General features: G+C 42.8%; 2 protein-coding genes across 3 annotated transcripts in view; one reads left to right on the forward strand and one right to left on the reverse strand.

Moving 5' to 3' along the window:
* On the forward strand, positions 1-12,617 carry SLC3A1 (solute carrier family 3 member 1). Its single transcript, XM_041413604.1, has 10 exons — positions 1-418; positions 1,118-1,297; positions 2,242-2,396; positions 3,450-3,575; positions 5,821-5,940; positions 6,659-6,783; positions 7,975-8,173; positions 8,908-9,054; positions 11,098-11,214; positions 12,050-12,617. Exons 1-10 carry the CDS (start codon positions 22-24, stop codon positions 12,488-12,490), a joined length of 2,007 nt encoding a protein of 668 aa, XP_041269538.1. The 5' UTR covers positions 1-21; the 3' UTR covers positions 12,491-12,617.
* PREPL (prolyl endopeptidase like) overlaps positions 12,549-14,615 on the reverse strand; it is a 19,309-nt gene continuing 17,242 nt past the window's right edge. Inside the window, exon 15 of one of the 2 annotated variants that reach the window (XM_041413602.1) lies at positions 12,549-14,134. In XM_041413602.1, the coding sequence (XP_041269536.1) occupies positions 14,054-14,134 (81 nt within the window). In that variant the 3' untranslated portion in view covers positions 12,549-14,053. The remainder of the gene's footprint in view (positions 14,135-14,615) is intronic. The other variant, XM_041413603.1, reaches the window with a different exon arrangement.

Raw genomic sequence — 14,615 nt, forward strand, 5'->3', positions numbered from 1 at the left:
GTGGAAGCCAGGAGCTTACCTATGGAGCTGAGTGAGAAGGGAGGTGTGCAGAACAATGGATTTGTTCAAAATGAGGATTTTGAGGACAAGGAAGTGGCCACCAGTAGCGAAGAAGAAATGCCAAAAACATGCAGTGTTGATGTGGACTCAGTGGCTGTGGAGGAGACAGTGTTGAAGCCTTATGCTGGGATGCCAAAGGAGGTCCTGCTGCAGTTCTCCAGCCAAGCCCGCTACAGAGTCACCAGGGAGATCCTCTTCTGGCTCGTAATTGCTGGTTCCCTTGTGCTTGTGTGCGCTACAATTGCCATCATTGCTCTCTCTCCAAAGTGCCTTGACTGGTGGCAGGCTAGTCCTATTTATCAGATCTATCCTCGCTCCTTCAGGGACAGCAACATGGATGGGAATGGGGATCTGAAAGGTGGGTCAGTTTTCATTCTTGCTGTGTTACAGTTGCGTGTGTATGGGTGTATATGAAAAGCAAAACCAGTGGAAAAGTACAGTCCAATAGACAAAGCCACCTTAATGGAGAAAAGTAAGAGAAGTTGTCAGGCAATGTTAATAGCAACTCACATTGTTGTGAATAAATCCAGGAGCTGTTTGCTTCAGTCAAGTCTAAGTGTGGAATTAGAAAGGAAGTTGAGAGATGATGCTGGGAGCAAGCAGCAGCACAGCTGCTGCCAGAGTCAGATACCTCCAGAAAACTGAGTCCAGTCAGGAGGATGAGTGGTGCTGAGCACCTGGTCATGTTTGGTGGCTGCTCTTCCTAAGGAAAACTAAAACTGACAAAGAGGGGAGAAAGATGTGTTATTTCTTGTTTTCTTCGTGGTCTATATATAATCAGCTGGTAAAAATGCGTGGAGATGGGGCATCTGATAGTAAGGAAGCAATGCCACTTGTCAGTAGCTGAGCTGAGACTGCCCTGCAGAAAGGGAAGGCTCAACACCAAAATGGACAATGCATTTCTAAACAAGAAGTGATAGCAACACTGTACAGTGCTGGCAGAAACTGTTTCTGTAGTTGCATACTGTAGTAACATGTCAGGAAGATAAAGGGACCCCTGTACAAACAAAAATCTTTGTCTTTTCTGAACAGATGATGTCCTTTTCTTTTTAAATAGGTATCCAAGAAAAACTGGACCATATTACATATTTGAATATAAAAACCATCTGGATCACATCTTTCTTTAAGTCCCCTTTAAAAGACCTTGGATATGGAGCTGAAGACTTCTATGACATTGATCCCATTTTTGGATCAATGACAGATTTTGAGAATCTGATTGCAGCCATACATGACAAAGGTAAGCTGCACCTCCAAGCAAAGTAACTCTGTTAAAAAAGATGGACCTTATAGGGACTTCAGTTTGTGCACCTGCCAGTCCCCTGTGGTGGCACTGAGCAGGAACAGATGGAGGTGCCAGCAAAGGGTACAAGGCAGCTCCACAGCAATGTGAGCTCCGTGATTGCTTCTCCTGCCCTTTGGCTCTGGGGCAGTCTGAACGCAGGGCAGGGACAGGGAGCTACAGCAGCAGCACAGGGCGGCTGCGTGTCCTGTGCGAGGGGGATGTTTGTGGGTGGTGGGCTGGCAGCCATCCATGCTCCCTGAGGCCTGTCTTATGGGCATTGCAAGGCTGGGATTGAGCTGAGATGCAGTTCTGTCTGACTGAACATGAGGGAACACACGCTTCTTTCCTGCTCTTGCATCCTTGATTTGGTGCTTTTATGCCTCAGACCAAATGTTTGCTCAGGTGTTTCTTCTTACAGCTGCTGAGCTGAACAGAAAATGGTTTGCGAGTCTGAAAATATCTGAGGTTTCAGTAAAATGTCTGTTATTTAGGAAGGGTGATGAAGAATGTGTGATCACTGATGCTAGACTGGTGAAGTGCCCTTCTCACCTGGGAGGTGTGAGACAGATGTTGAAGTCAGAGTTAGTGAAAGTGGTTCATAAGTGGTTCATAACAGCAGAAATCTGTTTTGATTGTTCTCTTCACTCTTCTTTCCATCCCAAGCTGTGTTCCAGCTACTTGCAAGCACCAGTCAGCTCTAACTGTTTTGGTAGTCTGGTACTTTTTGTGGAGTTTTCGTGCCCCTCTCGTTCACCAGACCTCTGGCATGGAAGAAGCCCAAATACCTCTGATACTGCATTTGGAAAAAATATGAACGTTGTCTTAAAAGGCTAAATGTAATGTTGTAGCGGTGGGGGAGGGTTGATGGTTTTTTTTATGTTTTTGTTTTTATTTCTAAGGGCTGAAGGTGATAATGGATTTAATACCAAACCACACAAGTGACAAACACCGGTGGTTTCAGCTGAGCCGCAATCGGACTGGGAAGTACGCAGACTACTACATCTGGCAGGACTGCAGGCAGGCTGCTGGCTCGCTCATCCCTCCCAACAACTGGGTAAACACGGGAAGGGACACGCACACATCCCAAGCTGGATGCCACAGAGCAAAGTCAGCTGGGACATGATTGTCCCCGTGTACACGGGGTTATAAGTGACTGGTGAGAGGTACAAACTGATGTTATGAGTTAGTGCAGATTAAGATTTAAACCAGGTTGGGGGATCACTTGAAAAGTTCTTACTTAAAGTGGAATTTTAAAAATTACCTTTGTTTCTTTATCTCAGTGTTAAATCTTTGTTCATTAAACAAACACACACACAAAAAAACCCCCAACTTGTGCACAAGTTGTTCACACATGCCCCTTTCTGTGTATGGGTATTCTGTTGTATAAACTGCGTGACAAGTACTCTGAAATCATAGTTGGTGGGGAAGGAAACAAAATAATGTGATCTTGGCTTTTGTCCTTTCTTCTGGAAAGTGGTCAGGCCAGAAAGTGTGTTGCCTATTTCAAATATATTTATTTTAGATTTGAACTGGTGGGTGCATGATTAGGAACTTGTATAGTCTAAAAACTCCTGTTGGAATTAATACTTTGTAGCAATTTGTATAATTTCTCTTTAAACTTAAGAGTCTTAAGAACTATCTAGACTTTTGGTGTCTTTAATTAGAGAGATGGTGATAAAGTTTAACATTTTTCACTTGCTGACTGTTGGTGGCCCTTCAGAGGGATAATACTAAATTCCCGAAAGCTCTAAAGTTAACTAAAGCTATTTAAAATAAGTTTTAGAAGTAATTCCAAACTAAATGTTCCCACCCATGTTTTCCCCTCTATTTCAGATAATTCCCAGTAAAAGTTAACTTAATAAAAAATCTTCAAAAACTACAACACTGAACAAGAAATACCTGTGGCAAAGCACAACTACAGGGAGAGCAATTAGTGGCAAAAAGAAATGAAAATAATAAGTACCAAAATCTGTTCAAAATGTAGTCCACTGATGAGGCATTTTGTGCTTTATTTTTCACTTGTGATGCCCCACATTTTAATGTATGCATAGGAGGAAATGTTTGTTAAGTTAGTAGTTCTGATTGTCTCTCTCCCTTGGCTGAGCAGGTGAGTGTCTTTGGGAATTCGAGCTGGCAGTTTGACGAGGTGAGAAAACAGTGCTATTTCCATCAGTTTGGGAAGGAACAGCCAGACTTAAATTTTCACAACCCTGCTGTCCAGCAAGAAATCCATGTAAGTATGAAAGCCACTGGTGCTGAGCCAACAGCACAGCAGCTCTTGCACTGAAGCCCCTGTGGAAGTCAAGTGCAGAGGAGTTTTTTAGCTCTGTTGATACTGAGTTGTTAATTAGCCAGTGGAATGGAGGGATGGCACCTTGTTTAGCAGAGAGATATTTGCATTTTCGGGAAAGCAGAGGCAATGCTGATTTGAATTACAAGGAATGCCTGGGCTTGTTGATAAGGGGGAGATAGTGGGTTTCGATCTGTCCACATGTCTGATGACTTTCCAGCAGGAAATGAGTGTTTTTACCTTGAGAGTGGTGGTGATGGTGCTGCTCCGATGGAATCTCATTCCTGTCTGCACTGTTTCCTAGCAGACAAAGTGGAATTCATTAAAATAGGGGGATGTAGGCCTGAATATGGGGAGCCTGACAATTGCTGCTTCTTTTTCCCCTTTCTGTAAGTTATCCCTCAGCAGGCAGTACAGCTACTTCATATGTTTAATTGAATCCATAAGGTTTGCCGCTTTGTTCTGTTGAATTGTGGTGCGTTTCGTGGGCGCTGCTCTTCACAGCTGCCCAGTCCCCCTGGGATGGTCTCTGCGGGGCTGCTCCCCTCACCACGTGGGTACGGAGTGAGCTTGGAGAGACAAAACCCTTCTGGTCACACACACCTTTTAACTCGAGCACACAGTGAGACTGCTTTTGAGCTGCTCCTTGAAGAACTCTGCCAGGAGCCTCTCTGTGTCTTGATACTTCCCTTAATGCCACATCTTGCCATTTGCACTGGTTTTTTTCCCCCATAGCACTGCACATGCTTTTTAATGATGCTGGCTAATTCCTTTTTTAAAATGATATCTGGACTAGTGAAACTCCAGTAGCAAAGAGATGCTGCATTTCCTATTTAAAAAAAAAATACATGAAAGCTGGGAAGTTTGTCCTGGTAACACCAACCTTTGTAAATGTGTATGAAGATCATGTTAAAGAATAATTTTTGTCTAGTATTTTAATTCAAAATCCCGTTCCAGAAGGTTAGGAGGACTGAGCAGGAAGCAAATGGACTTCTGCAGAGAAGCTTAAGTCTTTGGTTCAGCAGCACAAGGGCACCCAAGAACAGCCGAACTCAGCAACCAGCAAGATGTGGCTTTCATGTGTAAATAGATTGGTGCCAGTGAGAACCACGTCAGTGCTTGATGTTTGCAGTGCTGATACCCGGCTGATACCCGGGTTTGCTTTTGTGCTGAGCACAGGTGTAAGCATGAACATTTTTGGGTAGATTCAGTATTGGACAGACACCGTATGGAGAGCTGCTACTTTCAGAATGGCGCTACGAGGAAGTGCAGCTCAGTGAGGCAGTCTTTATTTGCCAAACTAAAATCTGTACAGCTTGAGTGTGTACTAATTCTGCTCCAGCTTGTTCAGACAAGTGTACTTCCTATGTTTTAAAAAGGCAAGTCAATAGACTTTAAAAAAATATATATTAAAGAATGTTTTTTTCCTTAGATGAAGACAAATATCACAACTAAAAGGACATTTGCAGAAGCCACTCAAGAGGCACTGAACTTTGGAGATTTTTGTTTAAACTGGGGCAATTAAAACTGTAGTAATATAGTTGGTGAAGTAGGATATAATTTTATTAATAATGACTAACATTGGAATTTGATAATGAAATTTCAAATCAATAGCATTTGTAATTGTTGGATGCTAATTTCTTATGTTCCTGCAAATCAACAACTAAGACTGAAAAAAATTTTTAAAAATTGCATCAGTCAAATAAGCGAGAACAAATGTTTTAAGAGCTCTATTGTGTAAAAGAAAATTGGTGGCACAAAGTTTGTGCAGAACAACATGTTCCTGCATATTTGAATCAATGTGTTCTAATTGTGTGCAGCCATGAGAGTGCTCATCAACAACATCACTTAGCATGAGCCCAGTTGTGTTGATGGATGAGATTAGAAACTGCTTTTTCTGAGTCGTGCCCTGGCTTTGGTCTCCTGAATTATGGGAGAAGTTAGAGACCAGTCTTTTTTTTTTTTTTTTTTTTGTATAAATGAAATAGTAAGACATACTTTATTTAGCTATTAATTTGGCCTTAGGTCAACATGATTCACTTTAGCTTCTAGAAAAATTTGAAGCACAAATCAAGAAATGAATTATTATGTATTAACACCTCCTTACAAGTTTAGTTTTCTTTTTAAGAATATACTGTTTAAATGGGGATGGGCTCACTCAGACTTTTCAATTTTTGCTTTTATCTAGGATATTATAAAATTTTGGCTCGGCAAAGGAGTTGATGGATTTAGTTTTGGCGCTGTTAAATTTCTCTTAGAAGCAACACATCTCCGAGATGAGCCTCCAGTGAACAAGTCTCAGAATGGAGTAATGTTTATATTCTGTCTTTGCTTTCTTTCCTGCATTTCCTACGGAGACAAGAGTGCCTGCTTTGACTTTTTTGGGTCTTAATTGTGGCTGTAGGAAAATCAGGTCAGCCTTGGAAGGTGGGTGGGTCCCGGGACTTTGCACAAAGAGCACTCACCACCAAGAAGCCCCAGTAAGAACTGGAGCATAACTAAAAACCACTGGTATAGGCCATGTGTCACACTGAGAGGTGACCAGACACATTCCCTGTTGTTTGTGTTACTTGCCTGTGCTCTGATAGTGAACTTGGTGATGTTACCAGGTGGTGCCAGCGCTGAGAGACTGTTCTCCTGTGGAGCTGGATGGGGATCACAGCCAGCTGGCCAGCTCCAAGGTGGCCGTGGTGTTGTGTTACTGTATCAGGGCACTGTCCATCTTTCCAGCCTGGTCTGAGGCCACAGCACCTGCTGTGCTCGCTGCTCCAGAGGGGCTCTCTTGGTTAGTGCTGTGGGTGGGCTTTCCCTGCTGAAGGATGGGATCCAAAATTATCAGTGCTCTGCTACTCTGGAATTCCTCAAGTGCAGTTCAGCTCTGTGCTGTTAGTGTTAGCATGATGAACTAATTTCAGTAAAAATTCATTAACTGGTGCACTGTCTCAGGAAAGAATGGGGAGAATTTGGAGAATTCTGAAACCTAGAACATTGGTGAACTAATGTGAAGTACTATACCCTGCTTTAAGGAGAATATCACAGCCTATTCCCAGCTCTACCATGACTACACCACCACACAAGTTGGTTTGCATGACATCATCCGCAGCTTCCGTCACACCATGAATGAGTTCAGCCGAGAGCCTGGCAGATACAGGTAACCAGCAGAGCTGGCCAGTTTTTTCTAATATTCATCTCCCTCTTGCTAGCAAGAAAATGTTCTTTTACTAAGATAATACGCCACAGAAATGCAAATCCTCCAGTGCAGATAGCAGCGCAGAGGCCGTACTGTCTCTTTGCCAGTGTATGCAGAAAGGAATTGGCCCTGTTAGCTCTGCTCCATCTATGGACTGTATAAAGGTAGAGCAGAAAAGGAAAACATTCTAATCACAGAGACACTAATTTATCAACCCCATGACTGATTTATTCTTTAGTTTTAATAGGCAGTTCCAGTGAGACACACAGTCAGAGAGCATTAAAATCACACAAAGGTTGAATTTGGAAAGGACCTCCTGAAGTTCTCGGCTCCAAACCCCCTGCTTTTTAGGGCCACCTGGAGCCAGTTGCCCAGGAGCTTGTCCAGATGGCTTTTGAACATTTCCAGTAATGGAGACTCTACAACCTCCCTGAAAAACCAGTGCCAGGGCTCAGTCGCCCTGACTGGTGGGAGCTTCCCGATGTTCTTAGGGAAACACCTTTCCTGTGTTTCAGTTTGTGCCCATTGCCTCTGGCCCTGGCACTGGGCACCACTGAAAAGAGCCTGGCTCTGTCACCTTTGCACCCTCCCTTCAAAACATGGATGAGATCTCCCTGAGACTTCCCTTCTCTGGGCTGAACAGCCCCACTGCCCCACCTCGCAGCCTTTCCTCCTGGGAGAGATGTTTCAGTCCCTAATGGCCTTACTGGCAGACTAAAGAGGAAGGATTACCGCCCTCACTTGTGGCAGCACTCCTCCTAATGCAGTCCAGGATGCCATGAGCTGCCTGCAAGGGCACATTGATGGCTCATGGTCAGCTTGAGGGACCCACAGGTCCTCTTCTGTGAAGGAAAGCATGGAAATTGCTGGAATGGGGCATGTGGACATAGATACAGAAAGATAAAACCTCAGTGAGATACTTTAGCCTTGTTTTGACTCTTGTAGATTTTCCTCCAGCAATTTCCAAGAAGTACTTCTCCTTGATTCCTTGTCTGCTTTACAAAGTATTGTTTCTCTGTAGTAATCTTCTTTTGATGGGGAGGGGGAAGTGACCATAATTCTTAATGCTCTGTGTCCAACCATTTCTAGCTTTATTTCTGTTCTGTGTAACCAAAAATGAACCAAAAAAGCTGTTTGTATACTTCTTTGTAGATTTATGGGTTCTGATGATGATGAAAAGGAAGATATTGAAGCCACAATGATGTATTATGGAACGACTTTTATCCAAGAAGCAGATTTTCCCTTCAATTTCAACCTAATTAACATGAAATATCTATCAGGCAACAGTATTTTTGAAGCTGTCAACTCATGGATGAAAAACATGCCTGCAGGAAAATGGCCAAACTGGGCAGTAAGAATTCTAGACCAACTCTCATAGGAAAGGCTTGTTCCTGTAGGTGACAGAAGCCACACACACACACTGATTTCAGTGGGATCAGCAGCAGACTGGGCTGCTGAGCTACAGTCCCTGTCCTTGTGAAAACTCAGAGCTGCTGTAGTTGGAATCCTTAGCACTGTCCGGCTCTCCTGCCCTTCAGTAAAAGTTCCACTCCCCTTGCAAGGATGACAGAAGGGAATTTATGATCATGCCTCTCCCTCAGTGTCTCCAATGGCTAAACCACCAGTGAGAATGGAACTGGGATAATTATCTTTGACCATAAACTGATTCACTGCAATGGATTCTCGAACCCGCCCGGGGCCAGGGCAGAGAAGAGCAGGCAGTGGAGAGCAGTTAACTTAAAACATTGCTTCTCTTTTTCCTAGGAAGCATGTTTGGAATGTGCAAAGAATCTTTTCAAAGCAAGCAGAGCAGTCCTCACAGGGCAGAGAGCTGTAAGCAGGGACAGTTGTTATTTGTCATCTCTTCCTTACTTCTGCCTCATGTGCTGCTGGCAGGACTTCTGTGTATTCAATTTTTTGGGACAGAAATTTGTAATGGCATCAAGATAAAGATAATGGACCTCACAGGCCTGGAAGGGAAAGAAAAAAACCAAAAACATTTACTACCTTGTAAAATTAGTTAATCAATTTCACATATGCATGAAATTTTATAACGTGTGTTTAACAGAATGGTGTTTTCTTCAGGTTGGAAGCCCTAACGCTGCTCGGATTTCAACTCGGATTGGGAAGGAGTACATCAATGTCATGAACATGCTGCTTTTAACCCTCCCTGGCACTCCTGTAACTTACTACGGTGAAGAAATAGGCATGGAGAACATTGCATCAGAAAATGTAAGTGAAGAGCATGTAGACAATGGTCCTGTTCTTGTTTAGTTCCAAGTAACAGAACATTCAAAAACGCAAGAACTTTTGTTTTGCTAACCAAACCCAGTCTTTCTCACTCCTTAAATGGTTTTCCGTGTTCCTCATGGCAAACCTCTGTACAGCTTGTGGAAATGGCCAGGCTAGAGACCAGAGCCAAGCCCCTGATGTGTGTCTGAACCGGTAGACTTCAGTTATGGATGCTGATTTCTGTCTTTCTCCGGATCAGTCTTGCATGGTTTCCAGCAGGGTTGCTTCAGCACAAAGGACAGCAAGTGCCAGCACTGGGCCTGGCCAGGGCTTAGGAGAGGTGTGCTGCAGACATATGAGGGAAGATGACTGAGCCGTCTCCTTTCTCGCATGGAAGTGCCCTCATCATGATGCCAGAGCCCTTTATTTCCTGGCTGTTATTTAAAGGAAATCACGGTTCTGAATCTGTCCAAGCCATGGCTGTCATAAATGTGCCCAAGCTCAGAAAAAGGGACCTGCAAGAAGGGGAGGCTGCCTAGTGGCAAGCAGAAGTGGCTTTTGGTCATCATGCATAGTCTGTCCCAAAAGGGAACAGCTCATCTCTGCCTCTCCTGACCGTATTTCAGCACTGTAAGATCATGGTCCTATGGCAGATGCTGCTTTTCCTGTGGAAAGCCTGTGTTAGGGAATGAGGCAGCTGCTGGTGATGTTAGAAATGGCATTGGCTCGCTTTCTGTCAAAGGGAAAGAGGTACTTAAAGCACAGGATCATCTCCAGATGAATCAGACTTGTCTGATTCAGATATGGGGGAATGATTCCCTGATTTAAAAGGAAATCTCATTTCCTCTGAGAAAACCCTAGGTCAAAGTATCTCCTGCATTTTCTTGCTGCTGCTGATTACTGCTGACAGAGTGATTCTCTTAAGGAAAGTGGCTCACCCTGAGCTCCTCAGGGTTCACTCTCTTTTAGTGGCTACCCTGTGGCTCAGGGCTTTGGAACAAATGCAAACCCACCCTTCACTCAGGCTGGAGAGGAAGGCTCCCTGATTAATGGGCATCTTAGGAAAATGGGAGAGTATTTGCTCAGGATGATATAGGCTTTAGTCCCAGCATTTCAAACACTTCAGGAGACACTGAAAGAGGTAAAGATGAGACGCAGCGTTACCAGTGTTGAAAACTTAGGATTTTTTTCCCTGCTTTTCAGAATATGCTAAAAAGGAGAAACCCATTATTTATAATGTCACAAAGCAAAGTGACAATTTCTTTTGTTAGGCTGCTGTTCTGACAGATTGTATTGAAAAGTGTCCTTTATATGAAAAACAGTTTTCATGGAAAACAAACACTCAAAGTATGTGCAAAATATTTTATGCCCTCTTATATCATTAAATTTAAGTGTCAGATCTTTTGGCAGCTCTTCAGTAACAATGAGGAAGCTTTTTCAGAATTTTTCTGAATTCTTTAAAATGAGAACTTCAGACATTTTTTACATCGACATTTTTAATCAGCTAAAAGCCAGTTTTCAATAGTTTTGCACTTGGAAATAATAATTTTACCTTTCTAACACAAACAGTCCTGTCAAAATTGTACCCCTTGCAAATGTAAGCTTGAAGAGTTCTGGGGTGAAAAGTGCTATACTGAACAACAATTACTTCTTGTTTACTGTTACTTTAATGACATCTCTTCTAAGGACTCATTACCTCACATATTCGCTCTCTGCATGCCTAGATATTTATCAGAATATCCTGGCTGTCATCAGTAAACTTTTATCCAACCATCTGTTGCAGAGGATGACAACTCTAGTAAGAGTCATTTGGGAATTCCACGTTTTACCCAGCAATGCTGTATCTGAGTTGATCCCTTCCCTCCATTTCAGGAACTGTCTTGATTCTCATTTTCTCCTTAGATTTGGACCACAATTACATCCTCATTATTTTTAACTTAAACCAAAGAAAGCAATACTGAAAGGGAGATAATTTGGGAGATGTGAGAACATGCTATTCAAAGAATAATTTTTAATATGCTAATCACCACTTTTATTTTCTAGGCAACCCTCCCAGAGAAATCTCCCATGCAGTGGGATGGAAAAGTTAATGCTGGTTTTACTGAAGGCAACAGCAGCTGGTTACCTGTTAACTCTGACTACCAAAGTGTAAATGTGGAAGTAGGTATCTACATGCGTGACAAACTAATGGTCTCAAAGGTCTAAACATATTTTAATGTATCTATTTTGCTCTGGCTTCCTTTTAGTAGTGAGCATTGGTAGCAGGAACAAACTCAAGGGGAAAAAAAAAAAGCACTGAATCCTCACAAGTTTTATTAGAAAAGGAAATCCTTGCACAACAAGGAGCCTACTTCATCTATATTCATTTAAGCAGAGTAACTACAATTATGATGTTGACATTGCTATTTGGCTCTTTAACATCCTTTTAATCCTTTTGGTATTAAATTGAAAACTGGTCTCTTTTTCCCCCATTTCTATTGCTATAGAAAGAACTGGTTTTGTAACAAGAACTTGACATAGACCAACTCTAACATAAGTAGAGCAGTGAATCAAACAGATTTTGCTGACCTACAGTGCTGACCAAAATTGAAGGCAGAAAAAAACCCTAAGATAGCAGAAATATAAAGCGTGAAATAAACCCTGTGAGTGCAGTAGACTGGACTCAATGAAAAAGATTCAGTGTCAAGCTTTGAATGGCTGTGGCTTTCTCCTGAATCAACAGTACTGAAAGGAAGCTGTGGGAAGAAGCAATTGCATTAGTGCTGGGGAAATGTTATGCTTAATAAACTCTGTGTCTGCCACTCCACACGTGCCAAGGAAGCGCACGAGGAAAAGCAGATTTTTGGTGAAATTTGCAGACGGATTTGAAGAGGGATAATTGTGCGCACGGAATTGCGATAGGCGCGTTCTCAGCAGCCTGAGCGGGTGTGAGAAGGGAGCTGTATTTCCTGCCTGCGGTGCCAAGAACTGACCCTGTTGGTGCTGACTGTTGCAGGCCCAGAGCACCTGGTCCAACTCAACCCTGGGTGTGTACAGAGCGCTGACTTTGCTGCGGAACAGTGAGCTCCCCATGAATCGAGGCTGGATGTGCCTCATCTGGAATGACAGCAACGTGTTTGTGTACGTGAGGGAGCTGGATGGGTTAGACAGAGTCTTCATGATGGTGCTCAACTTCGGCCAGGAGTCGACAACAGACCTGCAGGCCGTAGTTCCTAACCTTCCCTCTGAAGCTGTAATAAGGCTCAGTACTCATTTTAGCAATGCTGGTAAAGTGGTCAATACCAAACTAATTAAAACTGAAATGGGAGAAGGTCTGGTCCTTGAATATAAAACAGCAAAGCCTGTTCATACTATGGAAGCTTTTCAAGGGAAGTGTTTTGTGGCAGAAAAAGCTTGTTATTCCAAGGCCCTCAATTTACTCTACGTGAACTGTTAAGTAGTGGAGTAGAATACCCATGCTTTCATGTTAATTTAGAAGATAGTAGCTTCAGGGAAATGCTAAAAATACTCAATTTTGTTCAGCTTTTAAAATGTTATTTGTGTACAAAATAAATGTCCTGAAAGATCACATACATAATTGTCTTGTATCTGTATTTGTGATGAAAAGGAAAAAGAATAGTATAAACTCCCCCTTGGGATCTGTGGAGAAGAAAAGTAAACCTGTTCTGAAAACTGTCCTGTTTAAGTATGTATTTCTGGGAGGAGAAGGAAACAGTTGCTTTCTGGGTGCTGACCCTGGAGGCTGCTGGTCTGTAAGTGCTCCTGTGGAATCCCAAGCCTGTGGCAGTTCACTGTAGCTTTTTAGAAGTCTGCAGTTTTATAAAAATTGTTCCAAAGGGGTGGCCCTATATTTTCTAAAACAGGTGAACACAAGCAGGACTAGTGTATATTGTTGTGATGTCTCACCTCTTATCTCAAATCTAATAACTCTGATTATCCTCAGAGTTAGTAAGAAAAAGAACAAACTGTAGCTAATATCTAGTTCCACACTCATTATTGCATTTCCAGTTGATTCTCCCCCTCCCTGCTGAGTTAGAATATGTTTGCCTTCTCTTACTTCTTTTCCTGCCCTAAGCTGAGGTGAGGGCTGTGTACTTTAGTTCAGAGGAAGGAGCTGAACCAACCCTACTGAATGTCACACTTGTACACGTGCTCTGATTTGCATTTGCTGCACCTGCAGTGGTTGATGTGGCCCTAGGTGTGCACCACACATCTCTTTTAACAAGCAATGCACAGCAGATTTGTGCCTTGCTCAGAGGGCAGCTAAGCTATGAATAAGGCTGCTTTAGTGGGGGCATTCTTTTTGTTTTTACCCCCTGGAGATACTCTGGCATCTTCTGACACATTGATCTTGTCCTCCTGAGGGATTTGGCACCTCCTTCTTATGATTACCGTGCTAGGTAAGGTAACAAGAGCTAAGGTACGTAGGCAAGATTTTTAATTGATTCGGATCACAGTTCTGCTCAAACTCCCATTCTTGAGCGTGCTTTCCTCTGCGGTTTGGTCAGTGCCACCACATGATCAGTACACCACGGCTGCTGCGCAGATAGAGAGGGCAGCAATCACCATCACCTACATATGGGAATTGGTTCTGGAAGTAGTGAGATTTGAATGTCAGATGCTTCAGAGGAGTTCTGTTGTAAGATGTACCTTGCAAGAGATGCCTTGGACAGGAAGGCTGCCTGTGCCAAGTGCCTGTGGCTCTCCTGTGACGCTCTACGTGCTCCAGCTCTGCGTGTGCAGCGCTGCTCTGCTGGCTCGCGCAAAGAGAGCTGCTGGACAAACTCACTTCTGCTGGCACCTGCCTCTGCACAGCCTGGCAGGGCAGAAATCCAGTTCCTGGTCTGTATTTTTTTAAGGCAATGCCACACCCAGCTTTGTGGTGCTTGTGCCCTTAATGCAGAGATCCAAGAGGAGAGATCCTTTGGAGAAGGTGTTTGCTTTCCATACAAATCCAAATCTGACCCAAAGTTTTTCAGGTGGCCAGTGTTTTTAGGAGTCATTTGCAGGATTTTCTGTGATGCTGGGGATGGCACACTTCCTCAAGTTCTCTGTTCAGAAAAGCAAGGTGTCTTGCAACCTAAAATAATGAAAATATTTTATTACAAAGTAAAGTTCTCTGCACTCTAAACATTCAGGCTCTTGTGCAGCTATTCTAGTCATCTTCCTTTCCTATACTAATGCTTAGAAATACCTTGTCCTAAGACAGCATGGAGCTTTTCCTGAAAGAATTCATCTTGGGAATAAATGCCATAACCACCAAATTAACATTTTCTAGGATTTGTTAAAATTAAGAGTAATAAAATTTGTATCCGACTGTGACAGTCTCAGACATCAGTAAAAATATGTTAAGTCTTGGCAGTATTTTGCTTTTAACAAGCATGCTTGTATAAAGTGCAAATTCTTGAAAGCTAACTGTAATAGCTTTGATAGCACAGATCATGCATTTCAAAATGTAAAGATCCAACCCATCATGTATGCTTTACACAATGAGGAAGATAGAAGTAAATAGTATGACAGTTTTAAGCATTTAATACTCTACAGAACAAGACTCTTCCTGC

This window comes from Onychostruthus taczanowskii, unplaced genomic scaffold (genome assembly GCF_017590055.1).
Source record: "Onychostruthus taczanowskii isolate IOZ18803 unplaced genomic scaffold, ASM1759005v1 scaffold42, whole genome shotgun sequence".
Classification (NCBI taxonomy): Eukaryota; Metazoa; Chordata; class Aves; order Passeriformes; family Passeridae; genus Onychostruthus; species Onychostruthus taczanowskii.

Bases quoted from the DNA above. Each gene is read 5' to 3' on its own strand.
- SLC3A1 (XM_041413604.1), top strand. From the start codon at position 22: ATGGAGCTGAGTGAGAAGGGAGGTGTGCAGAACAATGGATTTGTTCAA. The intron at 419-1,117 runs GTGGGTCAGTTT...CTTTTTAAATAG, and splicing joins TGGGAATGGGGATCTGAAAG to GTATCCAAGAAAAACTGGAC. The intron at 2,397-3,449 runs GTAAACACGGGA...TTGGCTGAGCAG, and splicing joins TCATCCCTCCCAACAACTGG to GTGAGTGTCTTTGGGAATTC.